Genomic DNA, 18037 nt, shown 5'->3' with positions numbered 1-18037 from the left:
TCTAAGGAACAGGGAGCGCTCCGGGGACGCTGCGTGTCCTGGGGCTCCCTCCCCGGTGCCTGGCCTGGCTGCAGCCCTCCTTCCCGCGGGGGCACGCTCCAAAGCCTCCGATGTGTCTTTATCCCCGGTGCCTGGACAGCTGCTCTCAAAAAGATGTCGAGAAGACGTTCACTCCATCATGGGGGGGGTGTGAGGGAGGGAGTGGGTCCCAGATCTTGTTTCTGAGCAAAGGACCCACACGGAGGGAGAAAAAGAGGCATCTCCCAAGAGGTACGGCTGAGAGAAAGCGACTGGTCCTCAACACTTACTGCGGGGGGGCGCCCCGTGGAAATAACTCCTCTGGGGGCAAGGGGAGCGGATAGTGTAGAGAGAGACGATGAAAATGAGTGAGTTTCCAAAAAAAAAAACCAAAAGATATTTTCTATTTCTCAGGTTCAAGGGGGAGATAAAACAACACACACCACCTTCGGGGATCAGGGGGTTTAGAAGAGGGTGAGATGAGGAAATGAGGGCCAGGCTAAGTAGGGACGGGGCGGGAGTGTGCTCGGATTGGGTCCTTAATCAGAAGCAGCAATTTGCCCCCAGAATCCTGGCAGCGTGCGCACCCAAAATGTGCCTGTTGGTCTCCCTGATAGCTTGTGATGCTCTATGTCCACTTAGAGGGTGTGGGAAATACGAAAACAAGTGTTATCTCTAGGGAGAAAACAGAATCCGCGCAGCCCAGAGTGCCTGCGGGAAGAGGGACTTCACCTGCCTGAGCGCGGCCCAGAGCCCCGGGTTTGCTGAGGAAATGGAGGTGACGGACGTGCTCTTTCCACGCCTCCCCCGCACCCCAGGTTGGGTTTGGGCCCTTTTGTCCCAGCCGGGTCGTTTCCGGGCTGCCCCAGGGACCCCCGGGAGGATTTGCACGTGGGCGTGCCGGCTTGCACAGCCTCCCCGGTCTGTCTTGTGCACGATCGGAGAGCCAGCTGTGTGTGTGACACGGGGAAGGCGACACAGCTCCCGGGCAGTCAGAGCTGAGTAGAGTGCCCTGTGGACGCAGAACAGAGGCACAGGTGTCCAGGAGACACGGAGACCCTCCTCCACCCCAGAGAGACCCCAAGGTATCTGGTCACCAGAACCCAGAGATGCCTGGGTCAAACAGGCAGAGGGCGAAGCCCCAGGAGACTGACGCGGATTGTGAGAGAAGCAGGGACTCCCACAAAGCCTGGGGTGATAGAGAGAAAACCAACTCACCCAGAGGCACACAGGGAGGGATCCCCGCGGTCTGCTTGGGGAGGAGGTGGGCAGGGAGCTCCAGAGTGGAAAGGAGTGTGTGTAAGAGGGAAGGAGAGACAGAAAGAGACAGAGGTGTGTGTGTGTGTGTGTGTGTGTGTGTGTGTGTGTGTGTGTGTGTGTCTGAAGGCACAGCCCCAGGTGACTGGACACCTCTCTCTGGGGCTCCAGCATTGGGCGGGCAGTGGCCACTCTGACATGGAAGTTCTTCTGTGTCCAGTTTTCCGAGGAGCAGGTCCCAGACCTCAGCCCACTTAGCCCTGGGGTGGGGCTTTCCCAAGAGAGTCGGGAAGGGTCCCTGTGAGGCCCTTGTCAGTGTCCCTGGGGCCATGTGGGAGGAAAGCCAGAGGAGGCGGCCAGGCGCAGCGAGGAACCAGGAGAGCCTTTGCAAATGATTTAATCTCTGGGTGCCTTTGTTTTTCCTTATCTTAAAATGGGGAGAAAGTCAGTACCCATCCATGGAGCGGCCTGAGAGCCAGAGGAGAAAGGCAGAAGAGCTCTGAGCACGGTCCAGGAGGGGGCTAAGGCAGGGGGATATAAATGCGAACCAGGGCAAACTTCTTAAACAAATAAATAAGACTGTACTGAGACTTGGCTTCCATTGTTGTGTGACCCAGGGCTGGTGGCCTTACCTCTCTGTGCCTTGGTCTCCTCATCTGCAGAACGAGAACATTGACAGTAGCTCCTTCTGGGTAGTTAGCAAATTGTGAATAATTCTTAGCCTGGTTGTTGTTATTGGGGGTGTTCCCTCATCCCTGGTGTTTGGGGTGCTGGGGCTGAGATCCTGTGGGGCTTAGCTTGACAGGACCAAGCTTTGGTGGAGTGAACTCAAATAGGGGAATCAGCTCACCCGAGACTTGGGGCAAGTCCCCTCCCCTGGGCACTCTGGTTTGCCCTCACCCCTAGGTGGCGTGGAAGAGAACATAGCTCAAAATCCTGGCACCTACTTCACAGAGCAGAGCATCAGGTTGGGTTGGAGGGGAGCCTCCTCTGGCCCTCTGACAGCTCAGAGCCAACTTGCTGCCACACGGGAGGGTGGTGAAGTCTCAGGGGCGCACCCCGCCCCTCCACCCGCCAGGCGTGGTCCCGGGTCACCCTCTGCAGACAACAGAGCCCACTGAGGGCTCCCATCCCGCTTGGGGTGGCCTCTGGAGCAGGGGCCCGGCAGCCAAAGGCCTGGGTTAGAATCCCACCTTTCTGCCCCGGCTGCTGTGCGGCCTCTGCGCAGCTTAGTGACCTCTCTGAGCCCCTCTTCTCATTTGCGTGATGGTGAAAATAAAGATATCCCCGCCCTCGGGCCGCTGTGAAGACTAAATAAGAACAGCGTTACTTTAGAGAACCATTGAGCGCCTGCTGTGTACCAGCACCGGGCTAAGGAGCTGCAGTGCTGAGCCCATTTCGCAGACCCGAGAGCAAGAGGCAAACGGCGAGGGCTCCGTAAACGTGGCTTTGCTTTAAGACACTTCTCTCCTCCTTCCGAGGGCACCTGTGGGGTCCCAACTCCGGGCTGCCATTGGCAACTCCAGGAAGGAGAGGGGAGACCGTTGGCTCCTGACCCGGAGGCTCTGCTTCACGTCCCCCTGCCCCAGCTTTCCACCCTGCGTAATAACAGAACAGTAGTCTCCAGCCTTTGGGGCTCTGCCCTGTAACCCCCGCGTGGGGCAAGGGGGCTCCGAATCACTTCCACCACACCCGCCCCAACCCGATCCCACCCGCTTCCTGGCACTGCTCCCCAGCCGCCCAGTTTCTGAGAAACGCCAGGGACGGAGAGCGGCGGGGCCTGGCCTGGACATCTGCACTCCTCCAGGGCGTCTGTTTTGCTGGGAGTGGGGGCTTATTGAGACCCTCGACTGCCCTCCCGCAGGGTGTTCAGGGTAAGTCTTCAGGGCCACTCTTTTTGTGGACTTACATTGGGGCAGGAGGACTTGGGGAAAGGCAGACATTGGAGCGCCGCGGCTGAGCTCCTTGGGGACCGTTGGGGTCCCCGTCCCCCCAGGAGCAGACCTCCAGTGGGATCCCTTGGCGGTGGCGGTCCTGACCAGCCCAGGCAGTAGGTCTCAACCTGGGACAACTGCAGAGCTGCCCCAGCACCACTCCTTGCCTTTTAAAATGTGCTGTGTCTAGGGGCTTCCCTGGTGGCGCAGTGGTTGAGAGTCCGCCTGCCGATGCAGGCGATGCGGGTTCGTGCCCCGGCCTGGGAAGATCCCACATGCCGCGGAGCGGCTGGGCCCGTGAGCCATGGCCGCTGAGCCTGTGCGTCCGGAGCCTGTGCTCCGCAACGGGAGAGGCCACAACAGTGAGAGGCCCGCGTATCACAACAAAAATTAAAAAATAAATAAGTAAAATAAAATGTGCTGTGTCCCTTTAGGCTGTACTTATTTTTGCATCTCCGTCAATGCTCACCTTCCTACCGGCAGCTACCTGCCCCGTCGAATTTAAAAATCAAACAGAGGTGCAAAGATGAAGTAGTCACTCACACTTTCTGGTTCTTTTATTTTGAAACATGTTTTCTCAATGCTCGAGAGACACCAAATCTGGGAACGATTTGATCACACACAGGTCCTAGCATGGGTTCGTTTTTAAAACTAATTTCCTTGGGGCACTCGGTTTGCATTTAAGCACTTCATTTCTGTACTCCAGCACCAATTAATTTTTATCCTGGGTACTTTTCTTAATAATTAGAAATCAATTACATGCAAAACGTCTCTATAGCCCTGACATGGGAAGACCCGCTATCTTAAAAAGTGTAAACCTCAAAATATTTTAAACATTTTGTTATATTCCCAAGGTCAAAATCGATCTTTCTATCTCCGTTCTCCTCCCACCTCCCTTTTTCCTGTCAAAGTTTGAGAATCAGTTAGGTCCACGTGGCAGCTGCAGGCAAAGCTTCCACGAGGTCATTCCCACCCCACCCCTAAATTGGGCGAAGACCTATTTAACTCGCCATGAAAACTAACTCATTAGGAGTCAGATTTGCCCTTTTTAAGAGACCGCTAATGAGTATCCTAACACCCCCTTCGCCATCGCCTCCACGTTTTCTCCGCGTTCCTTGCAAAGCAGCGTTTTCTGAAGAACGTAGCTTCAGGCCGGCTGCCTGCCCTTCACCGCCGCCTACCTGCCCTAACTTCTTTCTCTCTCTCTCCTTTTTAAGCAGCCGAGACTCACTCTGGCTTTGCGAATCTGATTCGAGCACTGTCTAGTCACCTCCCAGAAAATAACTGTGGAAGGCTGGCGTTCGGCCGAGACGGCGCTCTCACTCGCGCAGGAAGCCGAGAACGCGTTTCCCTCCGTGCGGACCCGGGCCCACGGGGCTCCGCGTCGCGCACGTCACCCCTCGGGGTCGGGGCCGCCCCGGCTGCGACGTGGCTCCGCGTCCACCGAGGCCCCGGCGGCGGCGGCGGCGGCGGCGGGAGCGTCCCAGGCAGTCCCGGCTGGTTACTGCCGCTCTCGTTCTGCGACGAAGCAATTATTTTAACCGTGGTTTGGGCTAATGATGGGTTCTGCTTGCTTGAATACGGTGTTTATTTTACCTCGACCATCCCCGGGGAGGGGGCGTGCGCCCGAGCGCGGGACGCTGGAATTGCAAATCCGAAAACTCTCGGGCTGGGGTAGGGTCTTGGGAGGTGGGGTCGGTGAGCTCCCTTTTCTCGCTCGCTTGGCCCTGCCTGGGTGGGAGCCGAGGGGGAGGATTCAGCCTTCTCCTGCGGGCGTCTAAGCGGAGAGGCCGGGGGCTGGGGCACCGGGGCGCGCCCGGGACTCGCGCTCGTGGAGAGGTGCCTTCTGGAAGCCAAGCACGCGCGCGTCTCCGGGCCCCGTCGCCTCCCTTTGACCGTGGTGGGGACTGCCCAGTTTCGGATACCGCGGGCACTGGGCGCACGAAGGGAGAGGGGCGGATGAGAAGGGTGTCCGCGCTGGACTGCGGATACTACCTAGGGTGCCGCTAGAGAGTGAGACGCCCGGGTCAGACTCTAAGGCTCATGAAACTGGGGTACCTCGAAGTGTTTTTTTTTTTCTTTTCCTTTTTTTCCTGCAAAACCGGGAAATGCACTTAAAGTGCATAATTGCTTGGGACGTGTCTATAGTGTATAGTTGCTTGGGACGTGTCTATAGTGCATAATTGCTTGGGACGTGTCTATAGTGTATAGTTGCTTGGGACGTGTCTATACGGGTAATGGGAAATAGCGGAGACCAAAAATTATGTGGTAACGTTAGGTAACAGGAAAAAAACATCAAAGGTCTACTCCTTGGACAATTCCAACTACGTTGTTTGGGGCCTGAATTATACGGGGAAGTGGCTCTGTTCTTGACCTGCCTGTGCCCGCAGAGACGGAGACTGGAGCCGGGGCCTGGACCAGTCGGGGAGGTTTCCCCTTGCCGTCTCCAAGACCCTGTCGAATTTTAATTCGTGCGGGTGCGGGGCCCGAAATGGGCGCACAGAGCGGGGTGGAAGAGAGCGAAGCTCAGACCCACGACTCCGGGCTGATTCTCGGTGAGCTCTGATTTGGGGCGGGGCGCGCGGGAGGAGACCCCGCTGGCGCAAGGACAGCTTGCACACGCGGACGTGGGGAGCGGAGGGGCGAGGACTGCGTGGACGCGGACGCGGGAGGCCAGAGCACCAGGAGAGCCGCCAGATGGTCACCGCGACCGTTTACGCTGACGGCAGAGACTACCCCATGTTATTGCTCTTCCTTCACCAGGAGCCCACCCCAGGCCAGAAGTCCCAGGCGGTAGGCCCACCTCCACCCCCGCCCCCGGCTCCTTCGTCCACCCCTCCAGGCGTCCAGCTGAATGGAGGCCGTGCGGGTTCCAATTCAATTAGCTCGCTGCGAGGCCGCCGCCGGCGACCACCTCCTCCTGAAATTAGGGCCTTGCGGGCGAGGGCGGGGGCGAGGGCGAGGGCGGGGGCTGGGCAGGTAAAGAGCAACCAATTTGCCCCGAGGCTTTATCAACAAGTGGCTTAACTAGGAATTTACATTGACAACTCAGCACCTCCGTCGGGACTCTGGTGGCGGCCAGCCGGGATGACAGGCTGAACTGTGGGGGGCCGGCCCGAGATCCGGGAGGCCCCAAGCTTCAAAGCCACCCAAAGGCGGCCTCCGCCTGGGCCCCGCGCGCCGCGTGGATGGCGCGGACCCGGGCGCCCCCGGCGCGCCGCGAGGGCAGGGGTCCCGGTCGGCGGGCGAGCGCGGGCCGGTGGGCGCTGGGCCGTCTTTCCCGGCAAAGTAGGTGGCCGTGTATATTTTTGTTCAAGTGGTGTTTATGTTAATGAAAAAAGGGATGGAATTACAAACAGCCCGCCGATGGAGCTTCAGCCGCCGGGGCCTCGCGGTGCTCGCATCCCAGGTCCAATCAAAGGGCGTGCGCCCTGGGCCGCTCGGACTCTTAGCAGGACCCCGTCCTCTTTCTTCTAACTGGATGAAATTGTCATGTCTCCTCCCCCCACGGTGCAAAATCGGGACTCTCTTTGTTATCATCCCCCCCCCCCCCCGCCCCCGCCGTCCGCAGTAGCACAATTAGGTTTCTGGGTAAGAAAAACCCTAATTTAAGTTCTTCGACGCCCGTTTCTAAGAGCACCCAGACAGTTCCTCTGCGACAGTCAGGGGGTAAACGCAGCCTCCAGCCTCCCTCTGCCACCAGCCTTTCCCTTGTCTCTTTTCTTTTCAAATAATATAATTACCCCAGGCTTTGACGTTTGTTTCCTGGCCGGGATTTTTTTTTTTTTTTTTCTGGGGAGAAGCAGTTGGCTTTCCAAAGGCCACCCCAGTTCCCCCATCCCAAGAGAGTTTTTCTCCTCTCTTTTTCAACACCCACTGCCCACTTTTCTTCCGTTGCCTCAGAGGACGGCATGTGCTGGCTTTCGCCTCCTTTTCTTTAGCTGAATGAAAACTGGAGTAGGAAAAGCAGGACCCCGCTGGAGAGATCCCCCGACCCGCAGCCATCAGGAGGGATTCCACTGCTCGGGGGGCAGCGGGCAGCGGCGGCCATGGCCGAGGCCAGGTGCGGTGGACCAGGGCAGCGGGACTGATGTGGGCTCTGCACCCCTTGGGGATCACAGCCGCGCGCGTCCTCTTGGAAACACCCCCAGCCCCTCTCCAAACACCGTGCATCGGGAGACTGGCAACTGTGTAACCAAATGGAGAACTCAAGGCCTTGTCTAATCTCCTAGAGGACATTGGGCTGGGAGAGTCTAGTTTCCCAGTAGATCCCCGCAGCTCTCCACCACGCTCTACTTGTGGAGATGCTGTGCTCCTACCTTTGGGGACCAGTTCAGCCCACTCCCAGTCCTGTGTGCAGGGTGCTGGGCCGCTGCAGATGCCAGGCAGTGGCCTAGAGAACACCACGCCTGGGCTTCCAGCCTGGTAGGCGGGAGCTCCCAGCAGCATCCAGGAGCCACTTTCCCTGGTTCTGAACCTCTGCTTCCCAGGTGCTACAAAGTCCACAGACAACACTCAGATAGGCTCTGGAGGCCAGGCTCACCCCGACCCAGCAATCCGCCTGGCACCCTAGCAGTAAAGAAGTCGTGGGAGCCGAAGAAACAAAACTCTTTCAGGAAGAGAAAAATAGGGAGATGATTACTTGGCCCTTAGAGATGTGCAGATAGAGGCTTCCTCAAGGGAAGGGGCAGACCCTGGTGTACTTCCCGGGTCTTAGGTCGAGCTGGTGGGGGGTGCGGATCTTAACTCAAGACCAAAGGATCTTGGGGTGGGAGGTGCAAAACTAGGTGTGTGGAAAAGCAGCCCATAGCTTTCAGTGCTGTGCAGAGTCCCTTACACACTCCCTCTCAAATAAGAACCACCAAGATCGAATAAATTGGGCGCAAGTCACAGTTATCGACACTCCCTTCTTTCAAGCAGTTGTCATTTGTCAGAGCCCTCCATTCAGCTGACACTCCCTTGATGGCTTTTGTAGCCTTGACATTGAGCAGCGGAGAGAAAAATCCAAGAGGCACGACTGGGTGCACCCTGCACTACCACAGGCCGGAATCTGCCCCCGCTCCTCCCTCCGGGGCGTGGAGGTCACAAGCCACGTTTTTTCATGCAGAAGCACCGGCCCATCGCCCACAGGCAGGTTGCTTCGCGGAGCCCCTCCTGACTTGCAGCCCAGCTCCGGGTCGCATCACCAAGTCGTCTGCCTGCTCGAGTTTCTTTCTTTCGATAGCCTTCAGCAGGTGCCAGGGCGCCCTCGTTCCCGGGTCCCGTCTCTCCCCTCGCCCTCACCAGCCAGGACAGATACAGAGGCATGTGCCGGGGACACTTGAAACCGGTGTCTAGTCTGTGGCGATCGGTGGTGACTCTTGTCCCAAGCCTAACGCCCAGCAAACCGGCCTTGCATTCTGCCAAGGGGGAGGGGGGCGGTGGTGGGAGGGTAGGAGTGGCTTTTTTCTAGGCGACTTTGGAAAGCAGGGTGCAGGCGGAAAGAGGGAGTTAGTCGCAAGAGGGCCGCTCTCCAGGGTCAGCAGCCGCCGGAATCCACCCACACCCAAGGGTTCCAGGGCGGCCCTGGCCAGGGACCGCATGGCCGCACTGGGCTCCGGAGCCTTCACCCTCCTTTGCGTCTCAGGCGCCGGGGGAGCCCCTTTCTCCGACGCACCACTTTCTCCGGGACTGGCGGATGCCAGAAGCAGAGCCCTGAACTTGCCTGCGAGCTGGCGGGGGCCCCTTCTGCACGTCCCAGCCATTTATTCCATCCTGCAATTAAACCCGAGGTCAAATGTCTCCTTAACGACGCTATCAGGCCAGGGGCTCATTACGGCGTATATTTAGGCGTAAACTACGGGTTAGCGAGGGGGAGATGAACATTATTGTGTTCTGGGAATGAATCCTTTGAGCAGAAACCGGAGCTGTTATTTACCAGAGAGAACTAAGTACAGGCTCCGGCTTCTAGGCGACCCCAGGCGGGACAAGCTGTGCTCGCAGGCCCTCCCCGCCTTCACCTGCGCGCCCCTGCCGCAGGCCTGCCACTGGCTCCCTGGGGCCAGAAAGGCACGGCCTCAGGGTGCCCCGAGCCGCCGCACAGCAACATCGAAGGTGCCCATGGAATGGTCTGGAGCTTGGTGGGGTCGGAACATGTGGCTTCTAGAGTGATTCTGTTTCTCCTGTGCAGCCTTAGGTGGCTTACCTGACTTCTCTGCGCCTCAGTAGCCTCATCTGTAAAATGGGGGAGAAGTCATGCCTTCTCTCTAGCGGCTCAGGAGAATTAAATCTGACCCAGGGGGCAGTTTAGCAAGTGATGGCCGAGAGAAGAATCATGAGGATGCTGATGAAAAGCAACTTTATAGGCTGCTGGGATGCATTATGAAAGCACTTATGTAAGGCTGGGGGAGACTTGGAGTCCAGGGTTGGACGGAACCCAGTTTGAATGAAGCCCAGACCATCACCAGCTGTGCCCACTGGCTTGAGTAGCTTATTTTCCATGTCCAGGCCCTGGGGTCCTCATCTTTGAATGCTGCCTGACCAGAGTTGCCAACAGTAGCTGAGATGCTGCTATATCCAGTGCAGAGCTTTACAGGAGGGAAGATGCTCAAACATTATCTCACTTCCTGCCCCCCCCACCCCCCAATCCGGGATGTCAGGGTGGCCCTGGTTGGAACCAGAAGCTTCTGTATACGCTGGAGATGCTCAAGTTGGCCCCTGCAGTGCACGGGAGACGGAGATTGTGTGGGTCAAAACCACCCCACATTTAGCCTCTCAGGAAATGACCAAGTGACCCACGGGCTACAAATATTTGGACAGATGAGACAAGGGAGTCCCCAGTCTAAATGTTTGCCCGAGGCTTCCGAGGAGGCAGATTAATTGTGAGGCTGCTGGGCCCCCTTCCCAGGCCGGGCAGGTGTGGCCTAGAGGAAAGTGGCCGTGGCCCCTCTCCCCTGCTGGCCAAGGCCCAACTTCCCCGGCCTCCAGGCTGGGCAGCACACCAAACTCCCCATCCCTCCCCATGGACGTCCTGCCCAGAGATTCTGAGAGTGCCTGCCAGATATTAGATGTGGGTTGTGTTGGGGCAAGAGCAGGTCCCCCAGACCTTCCTGATGAGCACACACACGTGCAACAAACAGATCCCCTACTCTGCCTCCTTAGGGCAGACCCTCACCGTCCTGGTGCTGTCCTGTCAGCTCAGCCAGCCCCCTTCTCCCAGGCGGCCTGTCTGACATGAGATTGCAGGGAGTCCTGGGGGTCCTCCTGGACTTCCGTCCTGGAAAGGGGAGGGCACCAACGCTCTCCATCTTTACGAATCATGGCCGATTCCAGAGGTGTTTGCAGTTCCGAGAGGGAAGTGCTGGATGGCAGTGCTGGTGCCGTGCTGTCCCTCACAGCTCTGCTCACTGTATTACCCAGGAACTCCACAGGGCAGAGACGGCAAAGAATGACGCGGGTGGTAAAGGCATAAATGCACCCGCGGATGTGTCCACACATAGTCATTGGCCTCAGGTGGGTCCTGAGTCAGTGCCTTAGACAGGCTGCGGTTGCCTTGGAGACAGGCTCAGCGCACAGGGCTGGGCTCCGCGCTGCCATTCAGGTCGTGTCGCTGGGAGGGTCTCCCTCCGAGACGACGAATGCCCTCAGCCTGACACGCTCTTGGAAGCACAGCGCCCGCCTGCCACTCACAGCGGAGACTCTGCTGCCCAACAGCGTTTATTTCATTAGAAGCGTGTTTACTGTCCGGCGAGCCGGCTGCTCCGGTGGAGAGCCCGACCTACAACATCCAGTCCTCCAGTTGTGCTCTCCAGGCCTTTGAAACGGCAGTTCCTGCACAAACTAAGTTCTTTCTGTTCAAAAAGGGTGTTTCTATGCTTTCTTTCCCTGTGAGAGTGAGATTGAATGCCTGCCTGTGTCAGGCTCGCTCAAGCGGCGGAGGAGATAGCAGAAGATCCGGAAGGATTAGGCTAAGCAGACGACGTTTTCCCGTCGGGATCACGTTTTGGTGTGCTCTCTCGGGTTAGCACTGGTTTCAGCAGCTGACGTGTAGGGAGACCGACACCGGCCAGGGGAGCCTTCATCTCAGGAAACCAGGACCATGGTCCCAGGACACTTCCTGTGCATCAGGCACCATGCAGGCACCGTGTTCTATGATCTCATGTAGTCCCCAAACAGCCTTGTGAGAGAGACTTGGAGATCACCGTTCCCATCCTGCAGATGGGGTCATGGAGGGCCAGAGAAGGCCTGGCTTGTCCACCCACAGAGTTCTGAGCAGTAGAGCCAGGGGCCAGCACAGCATCCTGCACCAGAGCCTCATTCCCAGGGGTCCTGGCTGTCCACTCATCACCACCGACACTGACCCCAAGATGCAGGGTTAGGAGCTGTAGGCGGTGGTGCAGGAGTTTGGGGCCTGGTGTGGGTAGGTATTAAAATAAATGGCCAGAAAATAAATAGCATTCTGAACATGTTTGAATTCGGACCACCCTAGAATCGCTCCTGAAGTTCTAAAAATTGCTGAGTGCGTCCGCGGATGTTCTTATTTGCGTCTTAGTGTCTGTGAGGCATCTGGAGCATGTTTTTTTTTTTTTTTTTTTTTTTTTTTTGCGGTACGCGGGCCTCTCACTGCTGCGGCCCCTCCGGTTGCGGAGCACAGGCTCCGGACACACAGGCTCAGCGGCCATGGCTCACGGGCCCAGCCGCTCCGCAGCATGTGGGATCTTCCCGGACTGGGGCACGAACCCGTGTCCCCTGCATCGGCAGGCGGACTCTCAACCACTGCGCCACCAGGGAAGCCCCCTGGCCTTCTTCTTTTAAACCATGTCATGTAGCAGAACTAAAGAGTTTCGTAGTTGCTGTTGTACATAATCATCGGAGCAGCCGGTCAACCAGGTCTTGTAGTAAACACATGGGTAGGAAGGTGAACAGTCCGGGGAGCCACCTGGACATTCCAAATATCTGGGTGCTTCTCAGTCTTGTGGCGGAGTTTCTAGGTGGTGGGCTGCAGTCTCCTGTTTTTCTCAGGTCGTCCTGGGATCTGCTGAGCTGTCTGTAATGCGGTGACTGGCTATTGCATCGTCACGCCCTCTCCATGTGTTCAGACATCCCAGCCACGGCAGGTGATAAAATGATACCCTCCAAGTGTTTTATACAGACTGGGACTTAACACAGGGGCTTCGGGGCTTCCAAAATGATCAGGTGGCCTGTAACTCCTACAGGCCATAGGTTTTAGTGGGCCCTCCAGAGCTGACCTGCCAAGAGCTACCTGGCAGGAGGTTGCCACTGGTTCTGCCGAATTCAAGAACAGCTATGCCTGCCATCCAGGATCAGGAAGTCACCGCCCATTGCCTCCTGCCCCCTCAGGGTGGGTGACTGGAGGCTGGGACACTGCCACACCTGCAGAGCCCAGCAGGAGCCGGATCTGCTCCAGGCTGCCTTCCTTCTGCCTCTGGCTGCATCTCATTGGCTGTATCTCATTCCCAGCCAGCCCTTGGGCTACAAGGGAGTATGGGAAATGTAGTTCTTTATTTTCTGGACCAGGAAGATACGTGTGAAAAGGGGAGTGGATGCTGGGAGCCAGCCAATCACCTGCAGCAACACAAGTCCCTCCCTCCCTCTGGGTCCAGAGAGGGCTCTGTTCGTAGCACTGGCCGAGCACTAGTCCAGCTGCCTGTGATCCGCTGGAGGTGTTGGCGTCTGTCTCCCTGTCCATCATCAAAGCCCACGCTAGTTCTGTATCATCACTCCGTCCACTATCCACCCACGTATTCATTCAGGGGATATTTACCAGGCACCAGGCATTGCCGTGGTGGTGAACAAGGAGCTTCCATTCTGCTTGGCAGGCCGTTAGCAACAAGAAATGACACATCAGCAGAAAAGCTAATTTCAGATGGAGCGAAGTGCAGTGAAGGAGTAAAACCAGGAGTGCGGTGGAGTGATGGGAAAGGAGGGCTCAGCTGAAGTGAGCCGAGGCCTGATGACAGGGAGTGGGACAGACAGTAGTCAGCGTGTGCAAAGGCCCTGAGGTGGCGGCAGTGGGCGGACTTCTGGGATCCACCAGGAGGCCAGGGTGCCTGGGGCTGGGGGGAGTAGAAAGCAGAGAAGGCTGAGAAAGTAGAAAAAGAGTGGGGAAAGGTGGGCAGCGGCCAGGTGATCCTGCCCGTCTGGTGGGACACAGAAAGTAGATTTTATCCTAAATGTGATGGTCGACTGTTGAAGGTTTTTGGCAAAGAAAATGGCTTGATCTGTGGGTGGTTTTAAAACACATCTGCAAATTCTTCGACGCCTCTTCTCCCAGAAGGGATGGAAGGTCTGTATGCCCCTCTCTGGAACCTGGGTGGGACTTTGAGGCTGCGTGAACAATAGGATGTGGTGGAAGTGAGGTGTGTGATGTCCAGGGCCAGGGGAGCAAGGGGGCAACTTTTGTCTGCCTCTCTCGGGACACACGCCTTGAACCTGGAATGGCCTTGAAGGGGGTCGGCTCCTCAGAAGCCCCGTGCTGGAGAGGCCACGTGAAGAGGCCACATGAAGATCAGAGGGCCCGGAGCCCCCTCGACTCCAGCCCCCACTGTTCCAGGCTCCCAGCCCAGGGGCCAGACATGTGAATGAGGAGCCTGCAGACGACCCCGCCCGGCCCCCACGGCACCTCGACCACATGAGAGAGCCTAGCTAGAGCCATTCCAGCCCAGCCCCGCTCGGGTTCCCCACCCACAGACACGGGGAAAAATAATAAAGCCACTGCGTTTTGGCATAATTTGCTGTGCAGCAGATTACCCGAGAAAAGTCTGATTTACATTTTTCAAGTAAACTTTGTATTGAAATATAACCTCTGTACAGAGAAGTCCACAGATCGGCCCGATGAGTTTTCTCAAAGGCAACGCACCCTGCAAGCAGCGTGCAGATCAAGACCCAGCAGCCCATCCCCCAGGAGTCCCTTGTGCCCCCTGCCGGTCACTGCCACCCTGCAATGCACTGAAAGTCCCTGTCCCCCAGATTCCTGTGTTGAAATCCTTACCCCAGCGTCATGGAGTCGGGAGGCGGGGCCTGTGGGAGGTGACCAGGCTGCTCTCCTCCCTCAGGGGTGCCTGGGACACCGCGGTGTATGCGCTCCGTGGAACAGAGCAGCAGAGAGAGTCCTGCCTTGCGCGAACCCTGTACAAATGGATCATAGGGGCCGTGCTCCTTCGACCCGGTGTCTTCACTCCGCGTCGTGTGTCTGCACTCACCCAGGTTGTTGCAGGGAGCCGTGCACAGCTCCTTCACCTCCATTGCTACGCGGCAACCCATCGTGTGGTCGGACCCAGGCTGTGTATTCCTGCTGCTGTTGAGGGACGTCACGGACTTGGTTCCAGTTTGCGTCCATCACCCATAGGGCTGTTGTGAATGTCTGGGATGTGCCTTTTGGTGGATGTATGTGTGCATTTCTAGTGGATATTGTTTCCACGTCTCTTAACGCGTAAGAGACCATCCTAAATGTAGTGGCTTAAAACAATAACCGTTTTCTTCTTTCTCAGGATTCTGTGGATGGACTGGGCTCAGCCGGGCAGTTCTTCCGCCCTGTGATGCTCCAGGGCATCACCTGGGCTGCACGACCGAGCTGGCCTCTCTCCCAGCCGGTGCTGGGAGCCCAGCTGAAACTTTGGGTCAGAGTACCTCAGTTCTCCTCCCTGTGGCCTCACCATGAGGTCCAGCTTCTAATGATAGGTGCCTGGATTCCAAGAGGAGGGAAGGAGAGGCTTCCAGCCTTTTTAGGACCTGGGCTCAGATGTCCCAGACCATCATCCTATCGGCCAGAGCAGTGAGAGGCCCAGCCAGGCTCCAGAGAGGGAAATAAGGTCCATTTCTGGATGGAGGACTGTCCTGCACCTCCAGGCTGGTGACGTTGTTGGGGACCACCTTTGGAGCTCATGAGTGAATGGCGGGTTGATCGGCACTCGAGCAGGACCGCTCCGGTCGCTGTGGGGAGTGGATCGTGTGCTCAGAGTGCACCAGGACTTAAGGATCCCCTCAGGGCCCTTCTCGCCTTGACCTCAGCCTCCACATTAAAGGTCGGCCATCTCGGGGCCCCTGGATGTGAGCGGAGAGCGAGTGAGAGTCCAGACCCCTGTGGCCTGCGTCCTGACCGGCGGCTGGGGAGCTGTGCTGAATTTGGTCCCCGGCTCCTGCCTCTGGCTTGGGCTCCCAAGGGCACGCCCTCCTCTGTAAATCAGACTCCTCTGTAGAAACGGCCCACACTTTACCCCCAACCCAGATCCCGCAGTTCAGCACCAGCGTGGGCATAAACTAACTCTGACGTTTGTCCAGCGTGGAGCACTTAGGCTGTTCGTCAGCGTGGGGCTTGGGGAACCTGGAACTGGGGGTGACCTAGGTGTCCCTCTCTAGGGGAACAGACTGGACCACAGCGGTATGTGCGTGTGGTAGGCCGCCGTGCAGCACTGAAACCGTGCAATGAAGCTGCTCACGGCAGCATGAACAGATTTGAAGCAAATGACCCTTAGGGCCAGGGCGGAGACAGTGTAGTGCCGTGAGCGTGAGCTCCGCCTCTGGAGCTATAATACGAGGGTTCAAATCCCCGCTCCCCCACTGACCGTGACCTTGGGCAAGTTACTTACCTCCCTGGGTGTTTACATCCTCAAAAATATGCAGGAAGGTGGACTCACTGCACGGATGGCTGCCACTCGCCTTCCCCAAGGGCAGCCCCCAAAAACAGGACAGGGAGAGAGGGGCGCAGTTACGATGCTGAGTGCTCGCCGGAAGTACGGAGAACCACTGCTTAGTGATGGTAGCTCAGACCTGCTGGAGACGGCACAGCGGAGCAGATTCACGCCTGTTGTCTTGGTCGTTTATCCAGCTTAGACAAAGATGGGCAAAGACGGTTTTGTTTTAAAAAAGATAGAGAAAGACACACAGACCGGAGAACACCACGCAGAGCAGGACACAGAGAGACACAGGGAGAGGCCACGTGACGACGACAGAGGCAGAGACTGGAGTGAGGCGTCTATATGCCAAGGATCACTGGTAACACCACGGCTGGGGGGAGAGGCCTGGGATGCTTCCTCCCAAGCAGACCGACCCTATGCACACCTGGACTCCTGCCTCTGGAACTGTGAGGGAATCCATTTCTGTTGTTTTAAGACCCCCAGTTAGTGGTACTTTGTTATGGCAGTCCCAGGAAACTCATACAGATTTAAGTATCTAATTGTTTGTATATATGTGTACTTGTTAAATAAAAGATATTTATAAATCATTGAGCAGTGAATTAAATTCATTACATTGTATTGTTAAAAAAAATGATGTTATCTATACATTTTCTATGCTTGTAAAGAAAAAATCCAAGCCTACAGAGGGTTCCTCTTGTTTTAATTATTTCATTCCTTTAAACAACAAACAATGTGGCTAGAGTAAACAGAAATTTTCTTTGTGTGTGAAACAGAAAGGGTAAACCGTCCCTCCAGCATGCAGACAGGGCTCAGCCTCTAGACAGAGTCATGGGTGTGGCAACGCCTGTGGAGTTTGGGGGTCTGCCCGTTTCGTGGGAAGGGAGTGGGGCCTTTTCCGAGAAACTCTCCCGGCGCACTCGGTCCCCAGGCAGCCACGCCAGCCGCTCCCCAACTGGCTCAGGGTGCAAGCCGGGTTCGAGGGCTGCGCTGTCTCCCCGCAACCAGGAGCTCCCACCCTCCAGGCAGGACTCTACTGCTTGTGAGCCCATCTGTCCCTGAGTCTCGGGGCACGCCAGTCGGAACCTCCAGCGGTTGGCCCTTCTGTGTGGAGCAAACAGCATCTGTGCCTTTGAAAACTCACCAGCGCTCCTGGAATTCCCCCACAGGCCTCTTGTCTGCAGTCTGGCCTGAAGGTGGGAAGGTTTCAGAAAATTCCAAGGAAATGACTGTTACTGTTAAGAGTCAGAAGTGGTGCTAACAGGATGCTGAGGGCCTGTCTTCTTGCCTTGAAGACCAGGCCAGGCCACCCAAGCAGGATACCCCAGGAGCATGGCTTGATGGAGCAAGACACAGGAACTCTTTGTATTGGGTCAGAATGACGGGGACTCGTCAGAGACCCCTGACGATTCTTTCCTGCTTGCTCTCTACTGGGTCCTGTTAGGTTCCTGAAATGGACTTGCAGTAAAACTAATGATTACATAGCTGTTCACCAGTTTCTAAAGCTGTTTCTGGGTATAATTATGAACATCACCAATAGGGAGACAGAAAAGGGCGCCAACATATTCTAAGTCCATAGCGCACCAGGCTCTTCTTTTAATTTTCCCAACTTGAGTCAGAATGACCCCATTTTACATTTGGGGAAACTGAAGCTCAGAGAAGTTAAGGAGCTTGCCCAAGGCCACACAGTGAAGACAGGACTTGTCTGGGCTTTGAACCCAGGTCTCTTTGATTCATGGGCAGATTGCAGGTCCCAGAGACACGCGTCACAATCTCTCGCATTCCACACGCTCCTCTAGACCTTGCCGCCCTCCTCCCATCAAGGGTAGAGTTGGAGCGTGTCCCTTTGATTCTGGGCAGGCTCTGTGACCACCCCGACCAGAAGGGGACAGCAGAAGGGAGGGGATGTGATTTCCAAGGCTTTGGGACACTCGTTCCTGGAACTCAACCACCGTGCTCTGAGGAAGCGCAGGCAGCCTGTGAGAGCCCCACATGGAGAGGACCCAAGGTCCCCCGGCCCATAGCCCTGGCCGCGCTCTCCGCCACGTGGGGGGCTGCGCCATCTTGGAAGTGGGTCCTGCAGCCCAGTAACCGTCCCTGCTGAGCCCTTAGCCCAGGTCGCCTACTGAATAAATGACTGTTGTCTTAGGCCGCTGCCTTTCAGGATGGTCTGTTACACTGGAAAAAAAGACTAAA

General features: G+C 56.8%; 1 protein-coding gene across 1 annotated transcript in view; it reads left to right on the top strand.

Moving 5' to 3' along the window:
• The window catches only part of MTHFSD (methenyltetrahydrofolate synthetase domain containing), a 58069-nt gene extending 41756 nt beyond the window's left edge, over positions 1-16313 (top strand). Inside the window, exon 8 of the mRNA XM_059999318.1 lies at positions 14699-16313. Within this exon, the coding sequence (XP_059855301.1) occupies positions 14699-14986 (288 nt within the window). The 3' untranslated portion in view covers positions 14987-16313. The remainder of the gene's footprint in view (positions 1-14698) is intronic.
• Positions 16314-18037: the final 1724 nt, after the last annotated feature.

The sequence above is a fragment of the Delphinus delphis genome, chromosome 20, assembly GCF_949987515.2.
Source record: "Delphinus delphis chromosome 20, mDelDel1.2, whole genome shotgun sequence".
NCBI classification, from domain to species: domain Eukaryota; kingdom Metazoa; phylum Chordata; class Mammalia; order Artiodactyla; family Delphinidae; genus Delphinus; species Delphinus delphis.
Note: the sequence above shows the minus strand (reverse complement) of the source record. Positions and strands in the feature narration are given on the sequence as shown.